We start from the raw sequence: 17,967 nt of genomic DNA on the forward strand, positions 1-17,967 counted from the left end.
CGGGGGCCTGGGCCCTGCAGGTGGTACTCCTCACAGGCTGGGGGAAGGGAGCTTGCTTACGTACTGAGCTGCGGGTAGGCTTTTGGCCCAAGGTGCATGGGCTACTAGACCATTTCTTGTCAGGGCTGGGGTTTTTGGGGTAAGGGCAAATCGGGACCCTTCTCTTCTAGAAGACGGGGAGTGAGACGATCCCTTCAGCCCCAGGGAACCTCTCTTCTGGGCGTGCAGGAGCCCAGGGAAGGGGTGGCGGCTGATTGAAGCTCTTCCTGGAGGGACACCCGAGGGGCCAGGGCTGGAGGGCTGGCCCCTTTGGAGAGTGAGGGGGCCAGGGAGCAGAGGTGCCAGCCTGACCCTGTGGGGGTGGGGAGGGGAAGGGGGGCGCTAGAGCATTAGGAAGGGAGCTGGGAAGACACAGGGTCACCTGAAGTCGCCGAGAGACCACGCAGGAGCAGGGATACCACAGAAGTGGAGCTGTGGGGAGCAGAGTTTGGTTTCGGCCCAGCCTGGAATATCAGGTCTTCTTAGGCTGCAAATAACAGAAAGGCCCACTAACAAACAGTGGCTCAGACAGTCAGAGCTACGGTGTTTCCAGTGGTCACGTACGGATGCACGAGCTGGACCATAAGGAAGGCTGAGCACCAAAAGAATTGATGCTTCTGAACTGTGGTGTTGGAGAAGACTCTTGAGAGTCCCTTGAACAGCAAGGAGATCAAACCAGTCCATCTTTCATTCATTGGAAGGACTGATGTTGAAGCTAAAACTCCAATACTTTGGCCACCTCGTGCAAAGAGAGGACTCATTTGAAAAGACCCTGATGCTGGGAAAGATTGAAGGTGGGAGGAGAAGGTGACGACAGAGGATGAGATGGTTGCATGGCATCACAGACTCCATGGACATGAGTTTGAGTAAACTCTGGGAGTTGGTGATGGACAGGGAGGCCTGGCGTGCTGCAGTCCATGAGGTCGCAGAGTCGGATATGACTGAGTGACTGAACAGTAAAGAGAGTGATGGTGAAGTCTCCCCCAGACACCCTTAAATGGACCAGGAGTGGCTCAGGAGTGTCAGGATGTGGTAGGTGCCTGCTGCTCTGGGCCTCTCGCCTCCAGGCCTCGTGGGGAGGGAGGGAAATCCTGTCAATTTGTTAGGAGGGAGCTCTCCCAGAACCCAGCCTCTCCTCCCCCTAGCTGTCCTCCTGCCATGAAGGAGGCTGAGTGAGCCTGAGCCGAAGGGGGTCCATGGTCAGGACTGACTGGTTCCTGGCGCACCCCAGGGTGGGCCCAGTGGAGGCCTCCTGGCGGGTGGGCAGTAGAGGAGCCCCACGTGGATCTTGGGATTTGGGAACCAACTGCCAGGTGGCTGTGCCCCACGTGGGCATAGGCAGGTGTGGAGCAGGATGAGAGTGAGGTGGGCGGGGAGGGGTCCCAGTATCCAGGCCCCAGCATGTCAAGCTCCCATGTGGCTTTGGGAAACGCCCTAATGCTCTGACCTCTGCTGGTGGTGGTTTAGGTGCTCAGTTGTCTGACTCTTTGTGACCCCACGGACTGTAGCCGCTAGGCTCCTCTGTCCATGGGATCTCCCAGGCAAGACTACTGGAGTGGGTTGCCGTTTCCTTCTCTAGGGGATCTTCCCGACTCAGGGATCAAACTCGTGTCTGTTAAATCTCCTGCACTGGCAGGCGGATTCTTGACCACCCACAACCTGTAGTTCTTCTCAATGGGAAATCTACAAAATGAAGAGAGTAACATTGTATTGCAGATGGGTGTGGGCTTGTCATCAGGTGCTGGTCAGGGGGCTGAGCTGTGGTTGCTTCTGACTGTGTGTGTCAACCTGCCTTCACGGGTGCTGCAGAGAGGGGCGGCGGAGCCTGCGCTCAGGACCCAGAGGGCTTTGCTCTGTTCTGTTCTGTGAGGTGAAATGGTGAGAGACTATTTTTTGGGTACCATCTCCAGATAGTGACTGCAGCCATGAAATTAAAAGACGCCTGCTCCTTGGAAGAAAAGCTATGACCAACCTAGACAGCAAATTAAAAAACAGAGTCATTAATTTGCCAACAAAGGTCAGTTTAGTCAGAGCTATGGTTTTTCCAGTGGTCATGTATGGATGTGAGAGTTGGACCATAAGGAAAGCTGAGCACTGAAGAAGTGATGCTTTTGAACTGTGGTGTTGGAGAAGACTCCTGAGAGTCCCTTGGACTGCAAGGAGACCCAACCAGTCCATCCTAAAGGAAATCAGTCCTGAATATTCATTGGAAGGATTGATGCTGAAGCTGAAACTCCAATACTTTGGCCACCTGATGTGAAGAGCTGACTCATTTGAAAAGACCCTGATGCTGGGAAAGATTGAGGGCAGGAGAAGGGGACGACAGAGGATGAGATGGCTGGATGGCATCACTGACTCCATGGACATGAGTCTGAGTAGGCTCTGGGAGTTGGTGATGGAAAGGGAGGCCTGGCGTGCTGCAGTCCATGGCGTCACAGGGTCAGATATGACTGAGCGACTTCATTTTCACTTTCAAGAGGGCAGGGTGAGGATGCAGAGAAGAGGTTCCAGCCCTGCCCTAGGGCAGCTCACTCCTGCTCCGTGCCTGTGGCTGCTGGCAGGAACTCCTGTCACTGTCACCTCCAGGGGCCAGGCTGGAGGCCGCCCTGGAGCAGGCCCTGGCTGTGCCCAGAGGGAAGTGCCCCACGGGGCCCTGCATGGCGTGTCAGTGCTTTGACCTGGAAATGATGCTTCTTTCTGTTCATGGGCCCGAGCTGCTTACATGGCCCACTGGCCACAAGAATCCAGAAGTGTGACCCTGTCGGGTGCCCAGAAAGTGCTGGTGTGACAGACACGCACACACTCTGTGGCTTAAGGACAGATGTATGACCCCACGGTTCTGTGGACTGGAAGCCCAGGTTGGCTCATGTTGGTTTCTCCACTCTGGGTCTCCTGAGGTCCCAGTGCAGGTGCTGGCTGGCCAGGCTCTGGGGAGGATCTGCTTCCAGATACAGTTGACTCTTCAACAACAGGCTTGAACTGCAAGGGTCCTCTTGCAGATTTTGCAAACGAGATTTTTCAATAGTAAACCCAACAGTACTACATGTTTGACGTTGGCTGAATGCTCAGATGCAGAACCGAGCCCATGGAGGACAGGCTGTAATTTTTTCTTTCATTTTCAACGGCACAGATGGTCAGCGCCCCAACCTGTGTTTAAGGACCAGCTGTTCCTTGCAGCTTAGGACCAAGCTCTCGTTTCCTTCCTCAGGACCTAGAGGCCTTCAGGGCCAGCAGGTGGGCGTCCAGTCCTTCGCACCTGCCCGGCCCCGCTTCTGCTGTGGTTGCATGGGGCCCACCCACGTCAGCTTTCTAAGGTCTGCCAGCTAGTACTTGACTCCACTTGCAAAATCTCTTCACAGCAGCACCTGGATTAGTGTCTGACTGACTGCACCAGCAGGCTGAACCCTGGTGTACACTCCTGCCTACCACAGGGAAGGGGTGGGTGCGTGAGACTCTAGGTGGGAGCACGGGAGCTGGAAGTCCACATGGTCAACTTCAGTTGTTTTTGAAACAGGAGTTGAGATTATAACGCAAGTATTGATAAAGCTCTTAGTGCTTATCTTCAAAACATCTGCTATATGAACTTGAGTTTATTTCAGGCTGGTGCAAATTATGTAGCACCTCTTGAATCTGTCCATGACCAGCACTACTCATGAAGATTAGACGTACTAACAGAGCAGTTCTCAAACATTTTGATTTCAAGATCCCTGAATACTCGTCAAGACCTGCGAAATGCCCTACCCCCTGCTGCTTGTTTATGCCAGTTACACTAACTGGCATTCAATGTGTTAATGTAATTTCATATTTTCCAAAATGAAAAAAGGGAGCAGCAGCATTATTTTCCACTTTTGCAAACCTCAATGCCTCTTTACAGAGGACAGACAGTAAGTTCTCCTATCTGCTTCTAACGTGCTCAGTCCCTCAGTCATGTCCAACTCTTTGCGACCCCATGGACTGTAGGCGCCCAGGCTCCTCTGTCCATGGGATTCTCCAGGCAAGTATACTGGAGTGGGTGGCCATTTCCTCCTCCAGGGGATCTTCCCGACCCAGGGATCAAAACCATGTCTTTGGCATTGACAGGCAGTTTCTTTACCACTGAGTCACCTGGGAAGCTCTCTTTCTGTGTGATTGCTTGTAATTAAAGATCAAGCCATTTAACAAACATCAGAGACTTCCTTGGTGGTCCAGTGGTTAGAACTCTGCTTTCACTGCCAGGGGCTGAGGTTCTATCCCTGGCCAGGGAACTAAGATCCCAGAAGCTGAGTGGCATGGCCAGAAAACAATAAAGCAGATGAGTGGCATCGCCAGAAAACAATAAAAAACTCGCCTCCAACCCCTGAAACACTGAATAAAGCTGCAAGTGCAGGAACTGGGAACCAACAGGACAGTGCTGGGTACTGCGTGGGGATGTGGCCTCAGGGTCAAGGGCTTTATTGGCATGAGATACTGCTGCTGCTGCTAAGCTGCTTCAGTTGTGTCCGTCTCTGTGCGACCCCACAGACAGCAGCCCACCAGGCTCCTCTGTCCCTGGGACTCTCCAGGTAAGAATATTGGAGTGGGTTGCCATTTCCTTCTCCTATGCATGCATGCATGCTAAGTCACTTCAGTCGCGTCCGGCTCTGTGCGACCCCATAGACAGCAGCCAACCAGGCTCCTCCATCCCTGGGATTCTCCAGACAAGAATACTGGAGCAGGTTGCCATTTCCTTTTCCAATACATGAAAGTGAAAGGTGAAAGTGAAGTTGCTCAGTCGTGTCTGACTGTTCGCAACCCCATGGACTGTAGCCTACCAGGCTCCTCTGTCCACGGAATTCTCCAGGCAAGAATATTGGAATGGGTTGCAATCTCCTTCTCCAGGCATGAGATGGGGGTCAGCCAAAGCACAAGGGATGTAAACAAGCCATTTGGAATTGAAAGATAAAGGGCAACGTGGTACCTAGAAGAGGTGCTTTTCCTGGAAAGAATCAAAAGCATGTGAGCAACACATCTACGAGTTTGTTCATCAACTAGGCAGTTTCTTTCAACCAAAACCCTTCAGGAACGTCTGTGGTTCCCTGTTGGAGTGGTTTAGTCTTCACTCAACCACAAACCGCTTCACGTAAGAGACTCTGGTTCAAAGCAAGCTGTTGGATGTTCTTCACAGGCTGAAATCCGCCCTTGTAAATCAACTCATCCAGACAACTAGGTCAAGACAGTTATCTGAGTCGGTCTGTGTCTGCACTGAAACCAAACTTGAAATCGATGCATTCTGACGCTGCGCCCAACAGGTAGTAAATTATAAACGAGCCACTTCAGAGGCCATTTTACGATGAGATACATACTAGGTTGTATGTTCATCAGGAAGAATGATGTTAGCGTTCCTTGCTAAGTTTTCTAATGAAACCACCAATGTATTAACATGGAGCAAACACAATGACCCAACAGTTAAGACTGGCCAGCGTCCAGGTTCTCAGGAGAAACTAACGGCTCCAAACTCTTTCCCCTGGTGGCACGAAAGTGCACTTCATCATCACATCCTCTAAGCAACATGCTTTTAGAAAAGCAAACACAAGCCAGCAGGGGGCAGAACAGCACGGGGAGGGGGTACCCCAGACAAGTTGGCCAGGGTGTCTGACCCCACTGCATTGAATGCTGGCTGGAAGACGCTGGCCAATGAGGCCATTTGTAAGATGTGAACAGGAAGAAGGCTTTCTCCAACGCACGGTGGTAACAGGTGAAGCGCTCGGAACATAGCCTGGCCTCTGCCAAGGGCTATGCCACTGTGAGCCAGCACTGTTTAGTTGCCAAGTCACGGCGATTTGCTTCTTGACTCCATGGACCATGGCCCACCAGGTTTCTCTGTCCATGGGGATTCTCCAGGCAAGAAGACTGGAGTGGGTTGCCATTTCCTCCTCCAGGGGATCTCCCAGACCCAGGGATCAAACCCACAGTAAATAGAACTAACTCAATACCAACCTATACACATGGTAATTGCAAGGTGTTTCCTTCCACTCAACCCTTTTTTTCTGTTTCACTCTAACCTTCACTTGGTTTGTTCCCTGGAGAAAAGCCCAACTGGCTTCTGAATGGCCTTCTAAGCACCTGAGGGGGGGCCAGTCTGTGCCCACCCAGGCCTTCTCCGCACGACACTGGCCAGGGCTCTGGGTGGAGCCAGGCCAGGATAATGCTAGGGGGCTGTGTGAAGATCACACCATTAATGTTGGTCTACTCAGCACTGTGGGAACACCCCAGTCAGTATAACCGAACAGCACAGAAGACAGTCCACAGTTGTATGGTGGATACTCATCTCTGAAGGGTCTCCACAATCAAAGATTCACCCATTTAGACAGATGCACCACTTAAATAAATTTAATAGGACCAAGCCCATATTCCTCAATGTTAAAGTAAATCTTGAGACAAACCAAACGTTTAAAACTGTTAAAAACAGGTCGTACATTAAAAAAAAAAAAAATTAAACTCAAACCCCTTCAATTAAGGCATTTGATGAATGTTATAGTGAATGTTTAACTTAAAGAGCAGAATATAAAGGCTGTTTAGAGTTCCCTTTAATATAACAAATACAAAACCTTGTGAGATCACCTCTACACTTCCATGTCTCTAACAAGTGAAACTATGGTTACAAACAGCTACTGTTGTCACAGCATCTACGACAGTGTCTGATACGGGACGCAGCAATAAATAGCTATAGATGCAGCACAAGACCCCCATTTATTTAGTCACAGGAGTGGATCTTACTCCTCATTTTACTCTAGATTCTCTCTACTCTTCAGATTCTCCAGGCTTACGGATGTCGTCAATCTTCAAAATCATTCTGACCATTTGTGTTGCAAGAGAGATCTGTTGCTTTTTGCCGATCAAAGTTTCTATGACATGTTGATGTTTCATATCTGAAAAACACAAATTCATTCCTCTGAAACAGCATACTCTGGTCACTAATGGAAAGTGAACGTCGCTCAGTCGTGTCTGACTCTTTGGGACCCCACAGACTGTAACCCGCCAGGCTCCTCTGTCCCTGGTGATTCTCCAGGCAAGAAAACTGGAGTGGGCAGCCATACCCTCCTCCAGGGAATCTTTCCAACCCAGGGATTGAACCCAGGTCTTCTGAATTGCAGGCTGATTCTTTGCTGCTTGAGCCACCAGGGAAGCCCGTTATCATTAATACCTTGTTCCTATTTATCAATCAAAGTAAAACTTAAAAGACACAGAACTTTGAAAGCCACTAGTCTCGGTTATGTTTTCAGAAGAATACAATTTCATTACTTCCCAGGACATTCTGGAATGTGGGCCTGGTTACTGTAACACTGTGGAGGACAGGGAGTCCTCTTCAATAACAGGGTGAATTTCTCAGTGACTTGCTAAAAAAGGCAATCATTCAGTGACTTCTCACCCCCACAAAGTTCCCTACGCTATCGGTTAGTAAGCCCGAAGTCAGATCAGACGGTGCCTGACATGTAAAGCTGCTTCAGCAAAAACACAGACATTCAGGTTAAAGAAATGTAAACTGTCTGACAAGAAGTTGCTGCTATTACTAAATCCTCGGGTTGTTAACCTAAAATCCAGAATACACCTGTAGTTCTGAGTAAAAAAAATAAGCCATCAGATTCTGTGGTCAGAATTGAGACAGAACCCCAGAGATGGCCCAACTAGTAAGGAATCTGGGGATTCACCAGGACCACCATCCCACATGCTAGGGCTGCGCTACCATTTCAGCAATGAGTGATGAAGTGCTATGAAGCCACAGTACACACTCCATTTATAAAACACCCTCTGATTTACGGGACGCACCCACAGAATCAGTGGTAAACTGAAAGTCAATTTCACAGCTGTTCACTGACAGACCTTTATATAAAAGAAATGAGATGGGAATGACTTTCTACGATGGAAATCACCTTTGGAATAAATACTGCACTGCATTTTTTTGTTGTAGCTTGCTAAAACCAGCATCCTAACAATTCCCCAGGTAATTATATCAAACACTAAAACTCAGGACCTGGGTACCTGAAGTGTGTTCAAGAATTTACAAAGCCAGGACCAGTTCATGGTACACGCTATGCAGCAATAATTCCCCAGCTTAGGTCAGATTGCACCCAGTGCCTCACCATTGGTCCCCTTGTGCAGACAGTCGATCCCAAGGGCGGGGTTCACCTCCTTCACTTGTCTGGCCCGGACCTCGGTCATGGTCTGGATGGGGTTCATGCCGCTGTTCTCGGCGAGCGCCATGGGAATGACCTCCAGTGCGTCGGCGAAGGCGCGCATGGCGTACTGCTCCAGGGTCGGGCACTGCGAGGGCACAGGGTTACGTCAGCGTACTTGACAGAACCCCCAGCAGCTATTTGCAGACATTACAGAATGACACCCTTGAACAAGCTAACTCAGGACGAGTCCTCAGAACAGGCCGTCATATAAGTGCAGCTACACGGCGAGGGTGCAGAAGGTACATGTCGGAAGTCAAGAGAGCCAGTTTTCCTGCTGCACCTTTAGTTACAACGTCTAAGCAATTCTCAATTCCAGTTAATACTAAGTGTGCAGAGATCTGTGTCAAGGCTGCAGTCTGAAAAAGGCTGACAGATGCTGGCCTGTGGTAACCCACATCCACATCCTCAGGCACAAGGATCAGCTCAGATCAAAGGCCCGGAGTCCAGCCCCCGCCGCACACCATGCGGTCGGTCACACACCCTCACCTTGTCGGCCTCCTGGCTGACTGCCAGGGCACAGGAGATCTCCGCAGCGCCCCCGCCGTACACCACGCGGTTGTCCCGGATCAGGTTGCGGATGACGCACAGAGCGTCATGAAGGGAACGCTTGGCCTCCTCGATGATCTGGGAAAGCAAAGCTGCCCAAGTTAACGGTTCTATCTTCATTCTACTTTTCCTCCCTATAACGTACTTAGGGAAAAAACTCCCAAAATACCGGAGTGAGCCTAGGACTCCCTCCAGGACATATGACCAAGTGGTAAAGGGGGTCAAACAAAAAAAACAAAGCAACAGCCTTACAATGAATGAGTCTTACTCATCGTGATGCACTAGAAACCCATCCCTGGAGAGTGGAGAGTGCACCCACGCTCCCTCAGGTCTGCGTTTCTACCTGAGACTGAGGAAAGGCAAGTGTGCCCTGTAGGCCCAACAGTGGCACATGGTCTTCAGGGTTTTACACTGTGACACGAACTTATTTTATCTTTTTTTTGGCGGGCGGGTAGGGGAGAGGCCTGCACTGCATGGCTTGAGGGATCTTAGTTCCCAGACCAGGGATCGAGTCCAAGCCCCAGCAGTGCAAGAGCAGAGTCCTAACACTGGACTGCTAGGGAATTCCGGAGGTGTCCCTGCTTCTCCAAGAAAGATGGCCCCGTCCTTCTTCAAGTGTCCCAGCTAAATACATTATGTGAAAAGCCCAATCACATTCCAGAATCAGAAAAAATGCAGGACAAATAAGCGAATCCTTACCATCTTATTTCCTCCTCTGATGAAAATGGTGACGGCTCTGGAGTTCTTACACTGCTCAATGACCAGCATCTTGTCTTTGGTGGTCCCAAACGAGATCTCTTTCACAAGACCCGCAAAGCCCAGCTTCTCAGCTGTGAGCTCTGAGAACCGAGGGACAATGCGGCCGCCTGTGGCGATGGCGATCAACTGACGGGAGGAATGGAAAGACCAGCGTGGTGAGCAGGGAACTCTCAACACCAGACCACAGATGAGCTGAACGTGACCCACGACCGCCGTGCTCCCTAGAACCACCGCCCAAATCCAGCCCAAGAATCATGGTCCAGCCCAACGCCTTGTTCAGGGAACAAGGTTCTGAAGGGTGGGCGACCTGCCACTATGACCCTGCACACACTCTCAGCTCTCCCCCTTTCCCTCTCGCACCCATGAGGACCAACTACGCCTTGTCTGTTACCATGTCTGGGCAACTCTGAATGTTTATGAGGCTGACACAGAAGTGCACAACCAGTCTGCCCCCTCAGAGGGCCAAGCAGACAGCAGTGAGAAAGGAAAGCACCTGAAAATGCGATGGAACGCCAGAAACACATGCACAAACAGCAGGAAGATTCTAGCATTTTCCCCCTTGCAACTCAGCCTCTGGTCTGTGGAGCCTCAGCACAGTGTGGGAACCACAGCAGGGCGAGGTCACGGGGGCTTCGAGTAGAGATGCTCCGTGAGCTCAAGCCCTGCACGAGCTCAAGCCCTGCACGCAGTCTCCTCGCAGGGGGCCTCCTACCTCAATTTCAGGTCCTCCGACCCAGCGAACCGCCGGCAGGTCATTCTGGAGAAGTAAATGATTCGCTTCATCGTCAAAGCCCCACTGGCAAATAGCTAGGTTAGCACCAGTTTCTTTAATCTGGGAAAGAAATGCCACAATCATGTTAACAGAAGTATTTTTTATGCTCTTCTATTGGAAAAACGGTTGAAACCAAGGCGAGAAACATAGCTGGGTGTGTAGGTGGGAACATTAAAGTACAGAAAAGAGAAAGAAATACATCAGTGGCTATGTTCTGTCAGCTCTAGTTTAAATCTCACTAGGAGCAGTCTTAAGGCGCACCTGCCGGATCATCTCTTCAAACTTCTCCTTTTCGTACTTCTGAAGGGCTTTAAAATCTTCCACAGATGTCACATCCAGCTTATGCTTCGTCTTTGGTTTTGGTGGCTCAAATGGACACGTGAGGATTGCAATCTTAGCATCTTCCACTTGCTGCAGGAAGAGACAGAGACGTATGAACTACCTGGAGGGCTCAAGAGGGAGAAGCCTGATGCCACGGAGGCACGGCTCACCTTGGGCATCTGCGGGTGACTGAAGTCCTTGTCCACGATCACGCCCTTGATCAGCTTGGTGTCCTCCAGCCGCCCGCCCACCTTGCCTTCTACCTTGATGAGCTCGAAGTCAACGTCCCTGCGCTGCATGTCGGCCACGGTGAGGACGGCATTCACGGCGATCTCGGCCATTTGCCGGTGACAGCTGTTAACCCTGAGGGGACACACAACACTGACCTTTCCTGTCCACGCGACAGCGACTGCAGCCAGAACGAACACGCGCTGCGAAACTCAGACAGCGCGGCACAGCGTGCCCCACAGGCACGTCACACAACTAGCACATTCAGCGTCCCCGAAGGGCACCACCGCTGCCTGTACTTTCAACAGTCTGGGGAGGGACGCTTAACCCGGGTCCAGGGACTCCAGAGGGAGTCATAAACTGGGACGGGAAAAAAATTGTTAGTAACTGTACTGTACTATCTTCTTCCATTATGAATGTACACGAAGAGACCACTAACGTATGTCAAGAACCAAAAATTTACCAAGACCACTACTTGGTAATAGCACTAACACTTTCAAGTCAAAACAGAACAGGAGAGAGATGAAACCACCAAGGAGAAGCCAATCTTATCTACGGGACATGCACCACTCAACATCTGAAGCGACTGTTCAATTTCCCATCTGATTCTGAAAAAACCACAAAGCAACTGTAGCCCTCCAAATCCTAAGTTACCTGGAAAAGATAGCGGAGAAACTACAAACATTGTGTGTCCTAAGTGACTGACAAGCAATGTTTCAAAGTATGTTGAGTGTATCTGGCCCTTGTTGGTCCATTTGAACATTTTCTGTAGAAAAGATCTACGCATACCGCATACCGGAGTTTTCTAAAGACCTGCAAATAAAGCTGAGTCAACTTAGAAAGCAGTAACACAGAATGTGTGCATTTCAAGAAAGGGTAAAGCCTTCCTTCCAGGAGAACCAGAGTGCTGTACTTACAATAAAGGCCACCCCGGGGCAGTCACCCCTCCGGAGGCGTGGTCTCGGCTCAGACCTGCGACAAGGGGGCAGCTGGCACCACAGAGGACAGAAGGAAGCAGGCAACTCGGCTGCACTTGCCCCACCCTCTAAGTTGAGCCCATGTCATCCTTTAGGGCACAAATTTAAATACTTCCCAAATTGATGTGGATTAAGACAAACCCTGCAATAAGGTACCTTACATTAGGTTTTTATACTACATTTTAAAAAGAGCCCCTAAGTCTCCACTGTTGTTCAAGGTGAGCTTGTCTCGTGGCTGAGGCGGCTGAGTCTCCAGGAGGCAAGAGCTGTTTTGTGTCTCCAAGACTCCAGCTCTAGGCCTGGCAAGTAATAAGCACTATGTAAATGTTAGCAACAGCCCGTGTAAGACAATTTCAAGACTGCCCCTTCATACTAAACTAAAATTCTGGGTCATTAAATTCCCTCTTGAATGAATAAGGAGCAGAACCTCTCCATTAAAATGCTTCCTAGCAAAGAAATGGTAGAAAGTGTTAGAAAAAATGAGTACTGCCCACTAGTAGGATCCTTTACCACCCTAGCCTATTTTGAGAAATAAAGAACTAAATAGCTTACAAAAACTATCAAGGGGACTTAACCAAACCTGGAAATCCAGCCTCTAACAGAAACACAAAATGCCCATATTTATATCTGCAGTAAAGAGAAAGTAAACCCAAGTAACAAAACCAGAAGGTAGTCATTAAATCAGTATGAAGCCACCGTGGATAATTCTGAGCTGTCTTTAAGACCCAGCACATGACCACAGCCTCCTGCACGAACGTGCCCTGCAGCCCCGCACTGTACACGCACACTTTGGAGCCCAGCGTGGTCTTCGCCGTCTGGATCAGGGGCTCAGTGTTCTTCATGTCGACAAGGACACTGTCGCTGATCTTGTCCAGGTGCTCGATAGCGATGCGGGCGGCCTGCTCATAGCCGTCGGCGATCCTGATGGGGTGAATGCCGCGGTCCAGCAGCTGCTCGGCCTCTTCCAACAGGGCGCCAGCCAGGACTGCAGATAAGACAGCACACCTGGCTCAGGAAACCGCTAGAACTCAAAACACATGAGATGCTGCCCTGGAAATACCAAGGTTCCAGATGTAAGCTAAAAGTGTTTCAGAGGTAGAGGCCATCCTTAAAAATGGAGCCTCGTGTTTTGGTTCTTACAGGTACACAGATGGATGCTCAACTCTCAGTGACGTACAGAACGCAAAGAATGTAACACACAAACATTTTTATATGGGAAAAAAACTTCCTGTTTCCTAGGCCAAGGGTTTCTATTCAGTGAAATTTATGCTGGCATTATACAGTATTAAATAAAATTTGCTTACTATCCCTCCCATAACCTGTTGCCTTCCCCTCTCATTTTAGCATCACAAGAATTAAGTTTGAATGCTGCTGCACTCCAAGTACATCCAGAACAGTGTTTGGTTCCCAATGAATGTATAAGATATTTGCTGAATTAATTAATTCAAATTTCAAATGCAGAAAAAGTAACACTGAAGATATTCATCTCATCAATTCTCCCAAACTTAAAAAAATTTCAAACACTGAAAACAAATTTCAAGAATAATATAATGAATAGTTTACTTATTAAATCAGACATGTCACTCCTGAATATTTTAACATTCAGCTCCTAAGGACAGGCACAGTCTCCTGCATCGCTGTATCGAAACTGTCACACTCAGGAAATTTTTTTTTTTTTTTTAAAGGAAATCCTGATGTTGGTAAGATACTAATACATGACCCACAAATGACCCCACGTATCCCAAACATCCTTCAGAGCTGGGAGAAAGAAATCTGGCACCCAGCCAGGTTTCCCATTCGAGCTGCTGTCGCTTCTCTTGAGCTCCCTGAATCCAGAGGAGCTGCCTAACTCGACTCCCCACCCCCTTCCTCTTCTTTTATACTGACACTTTTGAAGCGCCTGGGCCATTTGTCTTGTATCGTGTCCTTCCACATGGATTTGTCAGACTGTCTCCCCATGATGTGATTCAGAATAAACACTTAGCAAGCGTGTTAGGCTTGTAACATTCTTTGCAACCCCATAGACTGTAGCCCATCAGGCTCCTCTGCCCACAGAATTCTCCAGGCACGAATACTGGATTGGGTAGCCATTCCCTTTCTCAGGGGATCTTCCCGCTCCAAGGATCAAATCCGGGTCTTCTGAACTGCAGGTGGATTCTTTAATGTCTGAGCCACCAAGAAAGCCCTTAATGTTAAATAACTTCTGTCAAATTAGAAAGGACATTTTCCCTTTTCTTACCAACCACTCCTGTGGTTCCGTCTCCGATCTCATCATCCTGTGATTTGGACAGTTCAACCATCAGCTTGGCGATCTGGTGGTCAACGTCCATCATGCTTAAGATGGTAGCACCGTCATTGGTCACAGTCACGTCACCATCTTTATCCACCATCATCTTATCAAGCCCTAAGAGACAACCATGTTTAAAATGACAGAGGGTAAAAACAAAACCAAAAACCTTACACTAAACCTATAAAACAGTTACCTTGACTTCTTGACCCAACACCTATCTAGGAGCTTACTACAAATAATTCAACATACATGAAGGAATATCTCCATGAAGACCTTTTTAGATTGGCTAACCTAAAGCAAAACACTGGAACAATTTAATGATGGCTAAAACCAGAGAAATTGCAAAAAAAAAAAAAAAAAAAATTATGGAGCATCACTAAATGTAACATCACAAAATATAATGTTGCAAAAGACAATAGCTATGATTTGGAAAATGCTAATGAAATTATGTTAAGTGGAAAAAACACCTGACCTAAATTTGGATGTAGCATGATGACTTTAACTGTGTTGAAGGTCTGGGATACATCCTAAACATGTGACCATATTAGGGGGAGGATGAGCCCCCCTGTCTCCTAACTTTCTGCAAACAGGCTGAATTGACTATCCTATACAACTTTCCTGAAAAACACAGAATGTTAAGTTTCTTACCATTTGGTCCAAGTGATGTTTTCATTGTATTTGCTACGGCCTTTGCTGCCATTATATGAGACTAAATGAAAAAGAAAAAGCCAATATTCAAGTTAGACATAATTTTAAGTTAAGAACATATAACTGATGGCTGTAAAACTCATGACACAGCTTCTATTCTCAAGAAAAGGCAGCAAACAGGTCCACATCTACCTGTGAAAACTGTACAACTCCTAGTGTTAGAAGACAATTCTTGTGTAAAACAACAGAGCCAAGTGCTCTGTGCTCGCTCTGTAACCCTCAACACCTCTAACGAGGCAGGTTGTCCCGGCCCATTTTACAGGCAAGAGCAGGGACAGTCTGACCCGAGAGGCTGTGCAGGACCATATGAAGCTGACTCCACGCGAGGAGTGCAGCTGTCAACACACAACACCCCGAACTATCACACCATGGTTTACTGTACACTCCTCTCCCCAAAGGTCCCGACGTACACAACTCCTCTCCCTAAAGGTCCAGTCAGTACACAACCCACAACCAAGAATTGCCCACCAAGGGAGTCAATGCTGAAAATAACAGAAGCCCAAATGCATCCTTCTCCCTTCCCATACATAATTACACTCACATTGCCTCCAAATACCTCATTTCCTGTCTTCCTATTCCTGCCATCACCAACCTAACTGATCCACCACACCACACAGATTTCCAGGGTCTCATTTACTGATCCTTCAGATTCATCCAGCTAAGTCATCCATTTTTCCGAACGTGTCGTTTTCCGCAGTCCCCAGCCCTTAAACGAGTCACCAGTACTCCGACTCTCAAGTCTGTAAGTTCCAGGTGGTCTTCGAAGTCTGAGACCTCGCTCTGTGCCAGTGAGGGCGGCCAAGGCCTGCTCCCCAACACGCCCTCTGACCCCTGAAGCCTTGATGAAGACCTCTGCTCATTAAATCCTGACCAGTTTACAAAGCAGTTCAAATGCAATGTTCTGTGCAGCCTTCCCTTGTCACCCCATCTCACAGGTTAACAAGACACAAAGTTCACTAGGTTTGTAAAAATACTGGTTATTCTTAAAATACATCTTTGACTGATAGGTCTGCATGATGAAATATGTAAAGAATAATGACCACAAACAGGTGGTTCATAACCAGGGGTGAATGTGCGCCCAGGAGACATCTGGCAATGCCTGGAGATATCCCTGGTTGTCACAATCAGGGAGGGACCAGAGAGGGTGGAGGCCAGGTGCTGCTATGCATCCAGTACAGGACAGACCTCACAACAAAGCAGGATCAGCCCCAAGGCTGCGGAGCAGGCTTTAGACCACTGGCTGCAGAGTCAGACAAGGCGGGTCTGAACGCTGGTGCTGTTCTTTACTAGCTCTGGGACCACGTTTCTCTCTAAGACCTGTCTCAAGAGACAGAGATTTGAAAGATGTAGCAGAGGCAAAATCACCTGTGGCTTCTGTTATACTGGTATTTTGGGTGCATGTGCTGGGTGTTACTTTCTCTGCTGGTTGCTTCCCATGAAAAACAGAACTGAACACGTAAAACAAGTGGCCTGAGTGCCCACCAGTGGTCAAAGGCTGGGTGACCACTTCTTAAGTTGCCCCATTTAATTCTTGTCCTCTGCTTGACAGGGATGTATTGCCCCCACTGGGAAAGGAGGTGTAACTTGCCCTAAGTCTAACAGCCCGGGACAGACCTATAAAACCTCAAGACACTAAGGGACAGCTCAGACCTGATGACACGGTCATACACACCAACTTCATGGACTCCACCCCAATGCCACCTCCTCAGGCACAGTTCTACCTAAACTGTTACTCTGTCCAAACGCCCTGCAATGGCTCTCTCCCATCCCTGAGGATAACATGGTCACGTCAAGGCGCTCAAGAACTTCCACCTGTGTGAACCCCTGCAACTCAGACTATGCTGCTAAAACCAGACTGCTGTCTCCTCCTCCAAGATGCCACGCGTTCTCTGGCTTTTGCTGTTCCTCTCCCTAGCAGCTAGCTCTCTCCCGTTCAAAACAGCGCTCGGTCCCAGACCAAAAGCCAATCCTCTACCCAAAGTATTAAGGACCCCCTCTGACTTTTGACCAGCACGCACGCCCTCCCATAGCTGGTGATTCAGGTCACACACTGCGTTGTACTACGATTATTGGTGACCACTTTTCATTCTTGCAGCTGTATTTTCTTCCTTAAAAGTGTACGTTTTTAACTTTTACGAGACCACACCCAGAACACGCCATGTATAAAGGAACTCAAAGATGAAATCACGCTGTCAATGGCTAAACCTTTAGGATGCCACGACGAAAATGAGGCCTTTGAGGCCGTTGCTGGGACACCGACTGAAAGTTAAGAGCCAGCGTCCTAACCGGTCAGGTGACCTGAGAACACCCCCCTGCATCCTACAGACGAAAACACTGTTCGGAAAACACTGTTCGGTTCGAGAAACCAGTGGGGACGCGCCTTCACCGCCCGAGAATTCAAGCCGCCCCACCCAACTCTGAAGAGCGCCCGCGGGCCACCCTAATCCCCCAAATGAGACTAAAGGCTTATACGTCGATTTTCCCGGGAGCGGGGCGAGGGACTGGAGACCAGAGTGGGCTCCCTCAAGCGCCCCCCGGAGCACATGGCAAAACGCCTCGGACATTGCGCAGGCGCAGAACCACCGGCTTCGGCCGCCTCCCCTCATCCCACCGCCAGTGCGTCCCGGGCCCGTTACCTTGAGGGCCTCAAGTCCCATAAGACGAGACTTGCGGTCCTGATCCTTGATGATGAGGAAAGGACGGCCATATTCATCGAAGGCGAGGGTCCCCACGGACGCCATGATGCGGCAGGAAGAGTTACACTCTCTCAACCGGCGGAGACCACGCCGGAACCCAGAGCCCGCCTTCCTCTCGCGGGAGGACTCAAGAGCTCGCGCAGGCGCAATGCAGGCCGCCCGAGACCTATTTCTCACTTGAGACTAGTTTAACGCCAGACAGTACCTTCTGGAAGCAACGACCTTCGGAAACTTCTATCATCTAGGAAGCTCTGGGGGGGGTGGAAGTTTGAAGACACAACGGGAACTTTAGAATCCAAAAGCTAGGAATATATGTAAATCAGACATTCATTAAAGCTCGAAAATTGACTGTTTCTTGATAGTGTTTCCCAACGAGGAGCTCATTTACTTAGAACATTATTTTCTCCCTCGTTCCCCTCCCGGCTCTGGGAAGGTG

The 17,967-nt window shown here is 49.2% G+C and overlaps 1 protein-coding gene across 1 annotated transcript; it reads right to left on the reverse strand.

Annotated features, from left to right (window-relative positions):
• Positions 1–6,566: 6,566 nt before the first annotated feature.
• On the reverse strand, positions 6,567–17,958 carry CCT5 (chaperonin containing TCP1 subunit 5). Its single transcript, XM_069556079.1, has 11 exons — positions 17,472–17,958; positions 14,776–14,836; positions 14,077–14,241; positions 12,624–12,822; positions 10,803–10,995; positions 10,573–10,722; positions 10,252–10,371; positions 9,480–9,665; positions 8,721–8,858; positions 8,139–8,319; positions 6,567–6,926 (listed from the first exon to the last, which is right to left on the reverse strand). Exons 1-11 carry the CDS (start codon positions 17,574–17,576, stop codon positions 6,799–6,801), a joined length of 1,626 nt encoding a protein of 541 aa, XP_069412180.1. The 5' UTR covers positions 17,577–17,958; the 3' UTR covers positions 6,567–6,798.
• Positions 17,959–17,967: the final 9 nt, after the last annotated feature.

The sequence above is a fragment of the Ovis canadensis genome, chromosome 16 (genome assembly GCF_042477335.2).
Source record: "Ovis canadensis isolate MfBH-ARS-UI-01 breed Bighorn chromosome 16, ARS-UI_OviCan_v2, whole genome shotgun sequence".
In the NCBI taxonomy this organism is placed as follows: Eukaryota; Metazoa; Chordata; class Mammalia; order Artiodactyla; family Bovidae; genus Ovis; species Ovis canadensis.